The following is a 14,476-nucleotide window of genomic DNA, read 5'->3' as shown; positions in this document are numbered from 1 at the left end:
CAGATAACTTGATTACAATAATAACCATCTATTGCCTTCTTAAACTCTAAGATAGCAGGAACCTCCCCCATTATCTCTCTCTTTTTTAATGTTTTTTTAATTTATTATTGCATAAAAATTTAGAGAGGGAATGGAGATAGAGAGGGAGAGAGACAGAGAGATGCCTGCAGCCCTGCTTCACCACTTGTGAAGCTTTCCTCCTGCAGGTGGGGACCAGGGACTTGAACCTGGGTCCTTGCACACTATGATGTGAGCGCTTAAACAGGTGCACCACTTGGCCCCTCTCATCCTCTTTAAAGCCCATATTTCTCCCAGTCCTGGAGAAGTATTGAGATTTACCTCTGTGTTCTGTTTAAAGATCACACCTGTCAGCATTCCACAAATATTTGAAAACAAAATATCTACTCTTTTTTTCTAAGATAGCTTATATTTACAACTGTCACTAAATATTCCCAATTATTAAAATACTCAGCATTTATGTACTATCTTTACTCAATCTATGAAAAGCATTTAAAATACAATAAGTGAGTTTAATAAGTATCCAGCCAACTTTGTAGCCTACAAGCAGAGTGCTAAGAGTGTGACCACTCTGGGTCTCCAGTGGTCCCATGGATTTGACTTTAGCTTTTTATCTGGCTTGTTTAATGGGAGTTGACTGGGAATCAACTTCTAGGCTGACTGTCTCTGCTCATTTGTGTCTTAATGCTTAGAGCGTTCAATTTTTCATCTTCTTCCATTATGCACATTTTCTGTAAATCAATAGCAAGTGTAGCTCTAAGCATTCTTGATTTCAGTGTAATTTTATGAAATCATTTTCTTTACCTTGTCATACTTTTCAAGACTGCTGTCAGGCTGCATATACATAAACTGCCAGCAGAGCTGTCACTGGGCCTCAGTGCCCGCACAAAGAACCCACCACTCCTGACGGCCTTTTGAATTTTATGGAAACAAAGATAAATTCAGAAGTTATATCTGGACCTCACTGGTTTTATAAAATCACACTTTCTAGGTATGTCAGTCACCAGGGAGAAGCTGACATGTCAGTGTGTTCCCACAGTGAGATCCACTGTGTTGGCTGCTCGAGTGGGAAGTTGAGTCTCAAACCGGAAGAGGGAGTGAAGTGACTGTCTCTTCCTTGCAGCACCCCCGGCGGTGGCATCCCCCAAGCCCAGTGTGGACACCCCCAGCATGCCTTCCTCCTCCACCTCCTCTTCTCTCTCTGTCTCGCCCACGTACTCCATGACTGTCATCATCTCCATCGTGTCCAGCTCTGCAGTATTTGTGCTTCTGACCATAACTACTCTTTACTGCTGCCGACGGCGAAAACAGTGGAGAAATAAAAAGAGGTGAGGCTCCAGCTCCGGCTAAACACGTGTCATCACATGTTAGGTGTCTTTATTCAAGGATGGGATCTGGGCACGTGCATGACCGTGGGGAACACTGCTGGTCTTTATATGACTGACGTCTGCCACTCACTGTTCTGCTTCACATCAAGTTCTCCACATGCTCTTTACAAAATCAGGATTTTTTTCTTTCATATAATCATGTTCCCTAGATTTAATTTTTCTTAGCTGTAGGTCTTCTGCAATGATTTGAAGGAGTGAAAGATACGAGCCAGAGCTGAGCAGTCTTCTCTCTCTCATGGGTGGTGAAGCAGGGCTGCAGGGTCTCTGTCTCTCTCCTTTTCTATCCCCCTTCCTCTCAATTTGTAGCTGACTTTTATTGATTTTTTTTCTCTGCCTCCAGGATTATCACTGGGGCTCCATGCCTGCAGTACAGATCCACTGCTCCTTAAGGCTATTTTTTTTTTTCCACTGGCGTGGAAAGAGAGAAATTGAGAAAGGAGGGAAAATTAGAGAGGGAGAAAGATAGATAACCACTAGCCTGTTTCATCATTCGTGAAGAAGTGACCCCCCCTGCAGGTAGGGAGGCCCAGTCTCGAACCAGCATTTCTGGCTGTCTTTCTCAAATAAATAATAAGATCAGAGAAATCATAATAATGTGTTTTGTTTCTCTTAAAGTCGGCCTCCCTTTAGAAATGTGGGCACCTGACTGTGGGCAGAAGCCTCATCTGTCCCTGAGCTCACTCCTGTTCTCATCTGTCTGGACCTGCAGGGAGCCAGCAGCCGTCACCCTCACAACCCTCCCGTCTGAGCTCCTGCTGGACAGACTGCACCCCAACCCCATGTACCAGAGGATGCCACTCCTTCTGAACCCCAAGCTGCTCAGCCTGGAGTACCCTAGGAATAACATTGAATACGTGCGAGACATCGGGGAGGGGGCATTTGGCAGAGTCTTTCAAGCCAGGTAAAGTTGTGCATGGAAAAACGTCTGTGCGGTCAGATGGGTCATGTCTGAAGGTCAGGAGAACATCCCTTGGTGTCTAAACATCATCAGATTCGCTAGCTGCCCTTCCTGTTCTGAATCACTCTTAAGAGCATGTATCCTCTGCTTTCTCTGCACTTTGCTTCTGCCACTCAGACCCTGTACTCCTGACAGAGTGGGTCTGGTACCAAGGCTACTTGCTCAACAAGAATCGCACACAAATACATGTTGAGGAACAGAAACAGCTGCTGTTTTAGGTGCCTGTGGGCATACAAAGATGGATCAGGCAGTCAACTCAGATTCTAGTCAACTACGAGTTTGGGGCTGAGTGGTGGCGCACCTGGCTGAGTGCTCACATCACAGTGCACAAGGACCCAGGTTCAAGCCCCGGGTCCCCAGCTGCCGGGAGAAAGCTTTGCAAATGGTGAAGCAGGGCTGCAGGGGTCTCTCTGTCTCTGTCTCTCTCTCTCTCTCTCTCTCGACCTTCCCTTTCAATCTCTCTCTCTATCCAACAATAAATAAATAAAACATTTTTTAAAGTTTCAGATGGCATGGATAAGCCCATTGGGTCTGTGTATTTTGAACGCCTGTAATCACTAAGTCATGCATTTTCTGACTGAATTTTTGCCGGAAACAACCTCCATGATTTCCGGTAATGAGAGTCAAGCAATGTTCCTGGAGACCCACTCATGGAAGAGGCTTTATTTTGTGAGGTGTGAGGCTGCGTTGAGAGCATGGGAGAATGTAGCCCAGGACGGCACGCTGTGAGCACAGGTGGCGTTTCTGGCCTCTGACTTCTCCATAAATCCCTCCTCAGAGCGCCGGGCCTACTCCCCCATGAGCCCTTCACTATGGTGGCCGTGAAGATGCTCAAAGAAGAAGCCTCAGCAGACATGCAGGCCGACTTCCAGAGGGAGGCGGCCCTGATGGCGGAGTTCGATAACCCCAACATCGTGAAGCTCTTAGGTAAGAAAGCCCAAGGGGCGGCGCAGCTGCAGAAAGCAGGGCTCCCCAGTCTGGTCTCTTCACGTTCCCTGAGGCGCTGTCCCTCCCTCTGTGCAGTTTTCTCTGTTTCTTACGTGTTAGATTTTGCATCAGAAAGGAGTACATTTCATTAATATCAGTTTAGTAATTTTTTTTTTTGCTCCAGGGTTATCACTGGGATTAAGTGCAGGCACTGAAAACCTGCTGCTCCTCGCGGCCAATTTCTCCTTTTCATTTATTACTTTTTTAAATTTCTGCTTTATTTTTATTTGACAGGACAGAGAGAAATGGAGTGGAAAGGGAGAGAGACAGAGAGAGACACCTGCAGCCCTGCTTCACCACTCGTGAAGTGTCCCCTCTGTAGGTGGGGACCGGGGGCTTGAACCTGGGTCCTTGAGCCAGGTGATATATGTGCTTAACTGAATGTACCACCACCTTCTACCCTCCCCCCAAATTGTTTTTAACTTCTCAGAGAAATGTTTTGATTTCTTTAATTTTTAATTTTTGTTCATCTAAAAATGCTGATTATTAAAGCCCCTGAAAATAAAAAACAAAAGTGCCAACTGGCATCAAAAACAAACAGAAAGCCCAAGATGACAATGTTCGTTATTGCCCTTCCTGCTCTGGACAGACTTCTCGCCCCCTGAAGACAAACACTCTGATGGGGGGGACAGGAAACTGCCCTTCTGACCTAACATGACCCAGTTTGCAGCTGAATATCAGGTCTGCCTGGCCCTACACCCCCAGCCTGCGGATAGTGGCCTTTCTCTCTCTCAAGAGTGAAATTATAAAACGCTTAGATCTCCAGATCACTGACTGGATGCCCTAGCCCCTTTGGGGCTGTCCTTGCCGCCCTGCCCAAACCCACACCCTTCCCTTCTGACCGTCCTTCCTTAAAGTCGAGAAGCACCAGGCAGGGGGTCAGGCCCGGCGCTGGGACGAGACACCTGCTCCTCGCAGACCCGGTCCCCAGGCCCACGAAGCTGGCCTCCCCAACACTTAGCAGGTGTAGGAAAGTCCATCAAGAATACGGTGTGAGCTTTCTTCTCAAAGTGCAGAAACACTGCGAGAAAAGGCCTGGAAAACGGGTAGCTGGGTCAGATGTGCTTGCTGGGTGCGAGTCGGGTGAAGGGAGAAGTTGGCACTGGGGTAATGCAGAGCTGAGACACCCTGCGGGAGTGCGCTCACCTCCCAAAAGGTGAACAGGAGAGGGGCTGGCTGGGCGGTGCACTGGCTGGGGCACACACAAGGGCCCGGGTTCAACCCCCAGGTCCCCACCTACAGGGGAGAAGCTGTGTGAGCAGGGAAGCAATGATGAAAAGATGAAGAAATGATGAAAGTAAAAGGTAAGCCAGGGAGCCAGGTGCCTTGCACCTGGTTGAGCACACCTGTTACAAGGGCCTGGGTTCAAGCCCCTGGTCCCCACCTGCAGGGGGAAAGCTTCACGAGTGGTGAGGCAGGGCTGCAGGTGTCTCTCTGTCTCTCTCCCTCTCTGTCTCCTCCTCTATCTCAATTTCTGCTTGTCTCTATCCAATATGTAAGTGAAGACAATAAAAAATAATTGATGAGAGAGAGAGAGAGAGAGAGAGAGAGAGAGAGTGAGAAGACAGGCCAGAGACGTTTACACCGCGGACTGTCCTCAGGGCCAGAGCCCCGTGTGCTCAGAGCCGGGCCACCCCAGGAGGCCCGTCTCCAGGTGTCCCTGACAGGTGTGTTCTCTGTGCCTAGGCGTGTGTGCCGTGGGGAAGCCCATGTGCCTGCTGTTTGAGTACATGGCCTACGGCGACCTGAACGAGTTCCTGCGAAGCATGGCCCCTCGCAGCACCTGCAGCCTCAGCCACCCCGACCCCAGGGCCGCGGGGGTATGCCGGCCGGGGCCCCCGCCGCTCTCCTGCTCAGAGCAGCTCTGCATCGCCAGGCAGGTGGCCGCCGGCATGGCCTACCTCTCCGAGCGCAAGTTCGTGCACCGAGACCTGGCCACCAGGAACTGCCTGGTGGGCGAGAGCATGGTGGTGAAGATCGCGGACTTCGGCCTCTCCAGGAACATCTACTCCGCCGACTACTACAAGGCCAGCGAGAACGACGCCATCCCCGTGCGCTGGATGCCACCCGAGTCCATCTTCTACAACCGCTACACCACGGAGTCCGACGTGTGGGCCTACGGGGTGGTGCTGTGGGAGATCTTCTCCTACGGCCTGCAGCCCTACTACGGGATGGCCCACGAGGAGGTCATCTGCTACGTGCGGGACGGCCACATCCTGGCCTGCCCCGACGACTGTCCCCTGGAGCTGTACAACCTGATGCGTCTGTGCTGGAGCACGCTGCCCTCCGACAGGCCCAGCTTCGCCAGCCTCCACCGCATCCTGGAGCGCATGTGTGCGCGCATGGAGGCTGCCGTGGGTGTCTGAGGCCCGCTTTCCACCCGCACTCTGGGAGCCAGAGAAATGCAGCGCCAGGCGGCAGAGCCCCCACTTGACTGCAAAGGACCCGGGTTCAACCCCTGGTCCCCACCTGCAGGGCGGGGAGCTTCACGAATGGTGGAGCAGGACTGCGGGTGTCTCTCTGCCTCTCTCCCTGTCTGTCTCCCTCTCCCCTCTCGGCTTCTGTCTCTATCCAATAATCAATCAGTCAGCGGAGAGAGAGAATTCCAATGCCACAGGCCCAGTGAAACCCCCAGAAGGAAGACAGGAGAAACATGTCAGTGTTTCAGGATACACAAAGACAGAGCAGAGTTTGTGTGGTAGACATACACCCTCAGAGTCAGGGATTCTGGGTTGCTGAGAGGACGGCCCTTGCTCAGGGCAAGCTGGGCATCACACGCTGGGCAGGAAGGGGTGTCTTCCACGTCAGTTCCTGGAGTGCTGGCCCGCAGGGAGACGCTGCCTACTGAGTTTTGATACGGCCTTGCTGTTCAGTGCTCATCCTGTCCAACAGAGTCGGTTTCTGTCCACTGTGAGAGTAGCAAGGCCTGCAACAAACTTGGGTCCAGGACAGAAGATTCTAAGGGAAGGAAGAGCCGTTCATTGCATCCCCACCCAAAGATAGGAGCTGATTTCTTATGAAAATTCTCTCCTACATTTAAGCATTATTGTTTATCCCTTTGTACTCTACAGACTTGCAGTTATGTTGTGTTAGTAGGGGATTTTTTAAAGGCATTGAGTAATAACCCAACAGGAATATGACAAGAATAAAATGTCAGATCAGCAAGAACACGTCCTTATTGTGATTTTTCAGCTTCCTTTTCTGTCTCTGTCTCTGTCTCTGTCTCCTCTTTAGATGTCCCGTTGGGGGCACCTGTCATGAGTTGAATCTGCCTGTTTTGTTCCTAAAACATTTCTAGGGGCAAAAAGAAAAAGGCTTTTGTGTTTTAACACTTCACCTTTCACTTTAGAAGTTCCCCACTGTCTTTTATTTGCTCTGTATTTCTTCCCTTTCCCAAGATTTTCATCCCTCTTGAAACTACTTAGTTGTATTTTCCATTTCATTTCATACAGAGAATAAGCATTTTCAGGAAGAAAAAAAAACTGAAGAAACACTGTAGACTAATCTGTTTGTAAAGTCAATTTTGCCAACAGCTTATTGATCTTCTTAAACCAAAATCACGTGATCTCACAAGATGGCCTTGTGTCTGAGTCACTTCGAAATGGGTCTTTGTGGTCATTTTTAATGTATTTTCTTTATTTTTTTTTCATTCTTACTTTTTTTTTAAGTGAACCCTTTTGATAGACAGCATTTATCCCCCAATAAAGAAATTTTAAAAATAAGTAAAAATTTAAAATATGCATAAGTATACCGGGGGCCTACTTCCACATGAATATAAACCCAACTTGTTACCTTTTATGAGCTTTAAAAAAAGTTTTCCAAAACTTGGGTTTCTAGTGCACAAGATTTCTTAGTGGGACGTCAGGTTAAATGTCTCTACCAAGACAAACAGGAATCGCGTGCATTCTGAAAAGTATATAAACGGAGTAGAAAATGGTAGTCTTCTGTATCCTCCCTTGCTCTGACTTAAACTAACTGGTAGTTAGAGAGAGAAAAGTGGTCTGAAATCTTGAAAATGTATCTTCAAGGTCTAATGTAAGGCTTCACCTGAACTCTCCAAATCTACGTCAAGCAACAACTTGTTATCTCTGCTGAAAAACCTGTCATTTCTTGTTCCCAGTCCCTTCAGGTAGTCAGGGCAGAAACACAGCAATTATGAAGCTGCCACCCTTCCCTTCACCCCTGGTGGGCTGTCAGGTCACCACTCACTCTCCGCCCACACCCGACATCTTCAGTCTACCCACTACTCAGACTCCCTCCCCATCAAACTCCCTTCCATCTGACTGGCCTCCCACTTCAGGCCTGAGCAGACCCCATGGGCCCTTACAGTGTCATTTTTCCAGTTCATAAGCAGGGAAATGAGCCGTTAGGGCTGAGACATGGAGAGATGCCTTATAGCCAAGCCGTGGTCACAAAGTCAAAACTGAAACAGGCATCCAAAGGACTAGTTGGAGCCTGAGTCCAAAACAGGTCAAGAAGCTAGAAAGCATGGAGCGGGTCTTGTGGGGCCTACGGCTTTGTGCAGGTCACCATGCCACGCCTGCTGCAGTGGGGTGGATGGAAGGGCTTCAAAATCTCTGGAAGCTGCCAGATGCCCTTCAGGTTTCCTCAGTTCTTAGAGTCACACAACTAAAGAAAGATGTGGCATTCCAGCCCCCCGGCTCCCCACCAGCAGGGAGTTACTTCACAGGCGATGAAGCAGGTCTGCAGGTGTCTGTCTTTCTCTCCCCCTCTCTGTCTTCCCTCCTCTCTCCATTTCTCTCTGTCCTATCCAACAATGACAGCATCAGTAACAACAACGATAATGACTATAACAACTTTAAAAAATGGTAACAAAAGGGAAAATAAATAAATATTTAAAAAAATTAAAAAGAAAGATGTGGCAGCTGGGCCAATGGAGTAAGAAACCCAGGGATTTGGGGGTGGGCGGTGGGGGGTGGGGGGAGCTCTGGAATTCAGGATCCCAAAGCAAAAACATCCTAGACAAACAGTGGGTGAGAAAGGGAGTGTGTGATTATGGAGACAACTCAATTTTATTAAATAGAAACCCAAAGCTAAAGTAATAAGTAGAAAAGTAATAGTGGAAATAGCGCGACACTAGTAAAGATCGTCCTATCTTAAATATATTTTTTATTAGTGATTCATTAATGATTTACACGAGTGTAAGGTCACATGGGTACAATTCCATATAGTCTCTACCACCCTCCAATGGAAACTTCCCTGTTCTTTTTAAAAAATTTTTTTAATATTTATTTTCCCTTTTGTTGCCTTTGTTGTTTTTTATTGTTGTTGTAGTTGTTGTTGAGGTCATCATTGTTAGATAGGACAGAGAAATGGAGAAAGGAGGGGAAAACAGAGAAGGGGAGAGAAAGATAGACACCTGCTGACCTGCTTTACTGCCTGTGAAGTGACTCCTTGCAGGTGAGGAGCCGGGGGGCCCGAGCCAGGATCCTTACACTGGTCCTTGTGCTTGGCACCACGTGCGCTTAACCTGCTGAGCCACCGCCCGACTCCCACTTCCCTGCTCTTTATCCCTCTAGGAGTGTGGACCAGAATTCTTTATGGGGAGCAGAAGGTGGGAGTTCTGGCTTCTGTAGTTGCTTCTCCACCGGACATGGGTGTTGGCAGGTGGATCCACACCCCCAGCCTGTGTCTGTCTGTCCCTAGTGGGGCAGGGCTCTGGGGAGGGGGAGGCTCCAGGACACATGGATGAGGATGTCTGCCCAGGGAAGTCAGGTTGGTCTCATGGCAGCACTTGCAACTTGATGGTTGAAAGGAATTAAGATATAAAGCAGGACAAAATGTTTAATAGATAGGAACCAAAAACTAGGAATAGATTCGATGAAATTAGGAGTCTGTGTATGGGAGGAAGCTAGAAAGCCTAGGTTAGGTATGTTCCATGGGGCCCATGACTTTAGTCATTTTTGCCTGAGACTGACAGTGAACATGGTATTGCCTGGGGAGACGGCATGAGTTGAGAAAATAACCAGAAAACTGGATTAGGGCAGAGAGTAGCTCCCGACTATGAGGAAAGTATATAAATACCGTTAACTGTAACCCCATCCTCCTGACCCAGGGCCCGTGTCTGTCCACAGTCGGCACAGGAGCCTGTGTGCCCTCCGAGTCCCTGTCAGTCTGAGCTCACAGTCCATGGTCACAGCTGGAACCTTCTAGGCTGGGCTCATGTCAGGACCCGTCTTCCTGGAGGGGCAGAGCAGGCTGGCCGGCCTCCCTTCAGAGAGTGGGGGAGTGCGTCCTTCTCTGCAGAGAAGGCAGGTCCTAGAGAGGCCACAGGAGGGCGTATGCTGATGATGACCAGAGGTGGTGTAGAGAGGGATCTGTTAGTACGTTTATTGAAGATGTCCTCTTTCGTTCATTGAATGGGTCTTGCTCCTTTTGTAGATACCAGGTATCCATATTTGTGTGGGTTTAGGACTCTGCTTTCTATTTGACTCTGTTAGTCCGAGTACCCTCCTCTTTTCTTGCAATGCCACAGTGCTTTAATGACTACTGCTTTGAAGTATGAACTGAAGTCAAGGAGATGATACAGCCGTTTCCCTTCCTCTCCCCTCATGACTACTTTGGCTATGTTTGTCATGAAAGTTTTGGATGATTTGTTTAATACCCTTGAAGAATGTCACTGGGATTTTGCCAAGAGTTGCCTTCAATCTATATAGATTGTGTTTGGAAAGATTGTCGTTGGATGACATCTTCCAGCCCACGGAGGAGCGCCGGTGATGCCCTCTATTGCTTTACCAATGGCCTGACTTTCACTGCAAGGCCCTTCACCTCCCTGCACAGAATCGCTTCAAGATGTTTTACTTACTTAGTTTTAGTTCACTGGTCAGACAGGTTTTTGTCTTCTTTTTCTCGGACTTTGCATTTGCATACAGGAATGCCACAAATGTTTGTGACTGATTTTATATCCTGCTACTTTTCTGAGTTTATTAATGGTTTCTACCAGTGTTTTGGGGGTGGAGTTATTATTTAGTTTTTATTTATTTATTGGAAAGTGACAGTCAGAAATTGAGAGGGGAGGGGGAGATAGAGAGGGAAAGAGACAGAGGGACACCTGCAGCCCTGCTTCACCACTCACAAAGCTTTCTCCCTGCAGGTGGGGACTGGGGGCTGGAACCCGGGTCCTTGTGTCTTTCTCTGTGTGTCTTTCTCTCTGTAACACTCTCTCATTAAAATAGAATATGATAAAAGAATTTAAAAGAAAAAGATTATCTAATTTAATTTATAATTATTAGTGAGGTTAAAATTTCCTTGTCCTGATGTCATGTGCAGTTTTTTAAAAAAAATATATATATATATATATATATAAAACATAGGATAAGAGTGGTACAACTCCACGCAATTCCCACCACTGTGGGGAAAAGCCCTCTGTCTGGGGAATCCAGACCATTACCTCCATGAGGGTCTGAGAGGGTCGACCCCAAGCCCCCTCCTCTCAGGAGGGTTGTAGACAGGTCCCCACTCGACCCCATGGCTGCTGATGGAGTTTTCCAGACCAGGAGCCTTCTTGCACATACTTCCTCGTTCCTTTTGAACAAGGCCATAAATTACTATATATGGCCAGCTGAAACCCACCACAAATGTCCTGGTTTTGCTTAACTGTCCCCTTCACCCTGCCCTGAGGTGCTCGTGATTCACCCTTAGACAGAAGCTGCCTATGCTGGTGAGCTCATGACCAGACCTTATGCGGCAACTTCCCAGTAACGAACAAACGCCTGATAGGTCAAGGTTTAGCCCTGCATTGTGTGTGGCTTAATGGTCACCTTAACCTTTTCCTAACCCTTGAGTATATCTACCTGCTTGTACACCCAATAAATGAGACCTCTCCCAGAGTGGTGGTTTACTCTGTATGCTCGCCCTCATCAGCAGTCTCCCCAGGACCCCCGGAGTGGCCCGTCTCCCCCTCCTCCTTGGCTGCTGGCCAATGCACAGAGGAGAACCAGCTCCCCACACACCACCAGAACTCTGTATCCCATCCCCTCCCCAAAAAGCTTTCCTATTCTTTATCCCTCTGGGAGTATGGACCCAGGGACATTGTGGGATGCAGAAGGTGGAAGGTCTGGCTTCTGGAATTGTTTCCCCTCTGAACATGGGCATTGACAGGTGGATCCACACTCCTAGCCTGTCTCTCTCTTTCCCTAGTGGGGCAGGGCTTTGGGGAAGCGGGACACATTGGTGGGGTCGTCTATCCAGGGAAGTCTGGTTGGCATCTGGCTAGCATCTGGAACCTGGTGGCTGAAAAGAAAGTTAACATACAAAGCCAAGTAAATTGTTGACTAGTCATGAACCTAAAGGCTACAATAGTTCAGATGAATATTTGGGGGTCTCCATTTTGTAGGTAGTAGGCCTATTTTAATTATATTCCAAAGGGCCCATGACTATACTAGTTTTCTGTTTTTTCTGAGCCTGACATTTGATATGCAGGTGGACCCAAGTTATTGTCTGGGGAGATGATGTCATGGCTGTAAAAAGAACCAGAAAGCTGGATCAGGGAAGAGAGTAGCTCCCAAATATGGGAAAGGTGTATAAATATTGTTGACTGTAGACCCCACTGATTTGATGTGATCTGGGGCCCATTTTCAGCTTAGGAGCCTGTGTGACCTCTGCATCCCTGTAGATCTGAGCTCACATTCTGTGGTCATGAGTAGGAACCTTCCAAGCTGCCCCAATATCAAGACCCATCTTCCTCAGGTGTAGCATAGAGTATGTTGCCCGGCCTCCCTTCGGAGGGTGGAACATTTTCTACCATTGTTGATCCATGTTGAGGGCAAGGTCCTATGGGGGACCACAAAGGGATCTGTTGTGTTGTTCCTGATAGAGATGACCAGTAACATTGGGGAGAGGGATTTATTTGAGGTCTAGGCCCATCATGTCTGTTTGGGAATCTCAGGACTCCCCGACTAGGGCCCCAGCTGATGGGGTGGCCTGATAGTGACTAAAGAGTCATTAAAGTATGCCAGTGACTTGCCCTTATTCAGCTTTTGTAGTCTTTAGTCCTTGCTTTGCTAAGGTTAGCTTTGGAGTGTCATGTGTAATTTTTTTAAAGTCATTTTCCCATTATTTTTCATGATTTGCATTTTATGAAAATCATGTTGAATTTTGTCATACTTTAAACAAAAGTGACAATACATGTTTGTGTGTGTGTGTGTGTGTGTTGCCTTAAAATTAAGACCTTTCCCATTAAAAATACAATGCCTTTTTATTTTCAATAAGGGAAAAGAAACAACATATAGAAACAATGTATGATACCAATAACACTTTACAGTGCTAAGTAAGCCGAGATAAAATACATCAATTAGTCTTGAGTATTAACACCAAGATAAATATTTTTCCAATAATTTTCATTTGGGTAAATAGGTAGGGAGATAGGTAATTATTATTATTATTATCATTTTATTCATTTATTTATAAAAAGGAGATATTAACAGAACCATAGGATAAGAGGGGTACAATTCCACACAATTCCCACCAGCAGAACTCCGTATCCCATCCCCTCCCCTGATAGCTTTCCTATTCTCTATCCCTCTGGGAGTATGGACCCAGGGTCATTATGGGGTGCAGAAGGTGGAAGGTCTGGCTTCTGTAATTATTATTTTAAATGAAAACAAGACAGTTTATTGTTTCATGCTTTGACTTTCTCCCCCCACCCCTTGTGGGACCAGAATATTACTCTGGGATGCATTTCCATTCAGATGAAAAGACAGAGAATTTAAAAAAAAAAAACAGAGAGAGAAAGAAGGAGAGAGGGAGAGAGAAGGAGAGAGAGAGAGGACTCTCTCTAGTGCTGTAGCATGTCCTGAGTCGTGCTAAGGTGTGGGCCTGGGCTGTGTTCACGGCAAGGTACTCACCTCATCTGGTGAACTAGTGCTTTGACCCTCAAGCTTTGTTTTTACGCTGCATGTATCACAAACAACTTCCAGTCATGAGTACCATCACTGTGGATGGCTAGGACTAGTACTTCCATTATATAACTTTACATTTCATTGAAATATTCTATTGCTTGGTATTTGTTTTATTTCTATTTTCATGGCAAAATACAATATTTTAATCATTAATACTGTTGCTAAATCTTGTGGGAATCTATTCTAAATGGTTTCTTCAGATTAAAATCCTAGAAATGACAATTCTAGACATAAGGCTGGGGTTGGGGGGATATTACCTAGGCCAAGGGTGAGACTGTTTTTCAGAAAACTAAAATTGTGTACATGTATCAACAACTGTATTTATGGTAAACCATTAATTCCCACAATAAAAAAATATTCTAAAAGGAAGATTTTAGCAAAGGATATATACATTTGTAAGGAATGCCTTTAGCACATTAGCAAGTGGCCTCCCTGAGTCATTCCTGCCAGCACCCAGCAGCAGGTGAACACGCCCACATCACTAGCACGGAGTCCTGGTGTCTTCTCCACTGCCGAGACACCTAGTGTTACTTTTCCTTATTGCTTTCAAAGGCACTTTATTTCTACAGCTTTTGCCACGTTAGATACGCATACTTCCATACTTCTTTGTCTTTTCCCTTGAGATCGTATAATCAAGAAGCTACCTAGACTCAGCTCTCACTGAGGAGCCTCACAAGCATGTCTTCTGTCTCCCAGACTCAGCAGAGAGCATCTGGGGCCAGCTGTAGGGCTCTCAGCAGCCACCCCACTGACAGTCCCCAGACCACTCCCTCCCCTCTCTGCCCAGTTACAGAGAATGGAGTCTTTATTCTTGCAAAATCACTTCCCACCTCCTTCCCTTGACAGCTGGCTTATGTGTACAGCAGGCTAGTTTACATTTCCTGTGTTACTCAAAAAAAAAAAGGAGAAGAAGAAGAAGAAAAGGAGGAGGAAGAGGAGGAGGAGGAGAAGAGGAAGAAGGAGGAGAAGGAGAAGAGGAAGAGGAAGAGGAAAAGAAAGAAAAAGAAAGAAAGAAAGAAAGAAAGAAAGAAAGAAAGAAAGAAAGAAGATTAAAATACTTCCTGCTTGGATCTGACTAAATCTGGAGTAGGGCACCAAAGTACCAAAGTGAAAACCCTGGAGTGAGGGTGAGGGTGAATGTTTGGTTTCCTGGGGTGGCAGGGGGATGGGGTGGGTGGGATGGGACACAGTCTTTTGGTGGTGGG

General features: G+C 47.0%; 1 protein-coding gene across 2 annotated transcripts in view; it reads left to right on the top strand.

Moving 5' to 3' along the window:
• The window catches only part of MUSK (muscle associated receptor tyrosine kinase), a 158,600-nt gene extending 152,081 nt beyond the window's left edge, over window positions 1-6,519 (top strand). For both annotated transcript variants that reach the window (XM_060199015.1, XM_060199014.1), the window contains 4 exons: window positions 1,142-1,346; window positions 2,116-2,307; window positions 3,143-3,291; window positions 5,038-6,519. In XM_060199015.1, the coding sequence (XP_060054998.1) occupies window positions 1,142-1,346; window positions 2,116-2,307; window positions 3,143-3,291; window positions 5,038-5,717 (1,226 nt within the window). In that variant the 3' untranslated portion in view covers window positions 5,718-6,519. The remainder of the gene's footprint in view (window positions 1-1,141; window positions 1,347-2,115; window positions 2,308-3,142; window positions 3,292-5,037) is intronic.
• The last annotated feature ends 7,957 nt before the right edge of the window (window positions 6,520-14,476 follow it).

This window comes from Erinaceus europaeus, chromosome 10, assembly GCF_950295315.1.
Source record: "Erinaceus europaeus chromosome 10, mEriEur2.1, whole genome shotgun sequence".
Classification (NCBI taxonomy): Eukaryota; Metazoa; Chordata; class Mammalia; order Eulipotyphla; family Erinaceidae; genus Erinaceus; species Erinaceus europaeus.
This window is presented reverse-complemented; position numbering and strand designations above follow the sequence as displayed.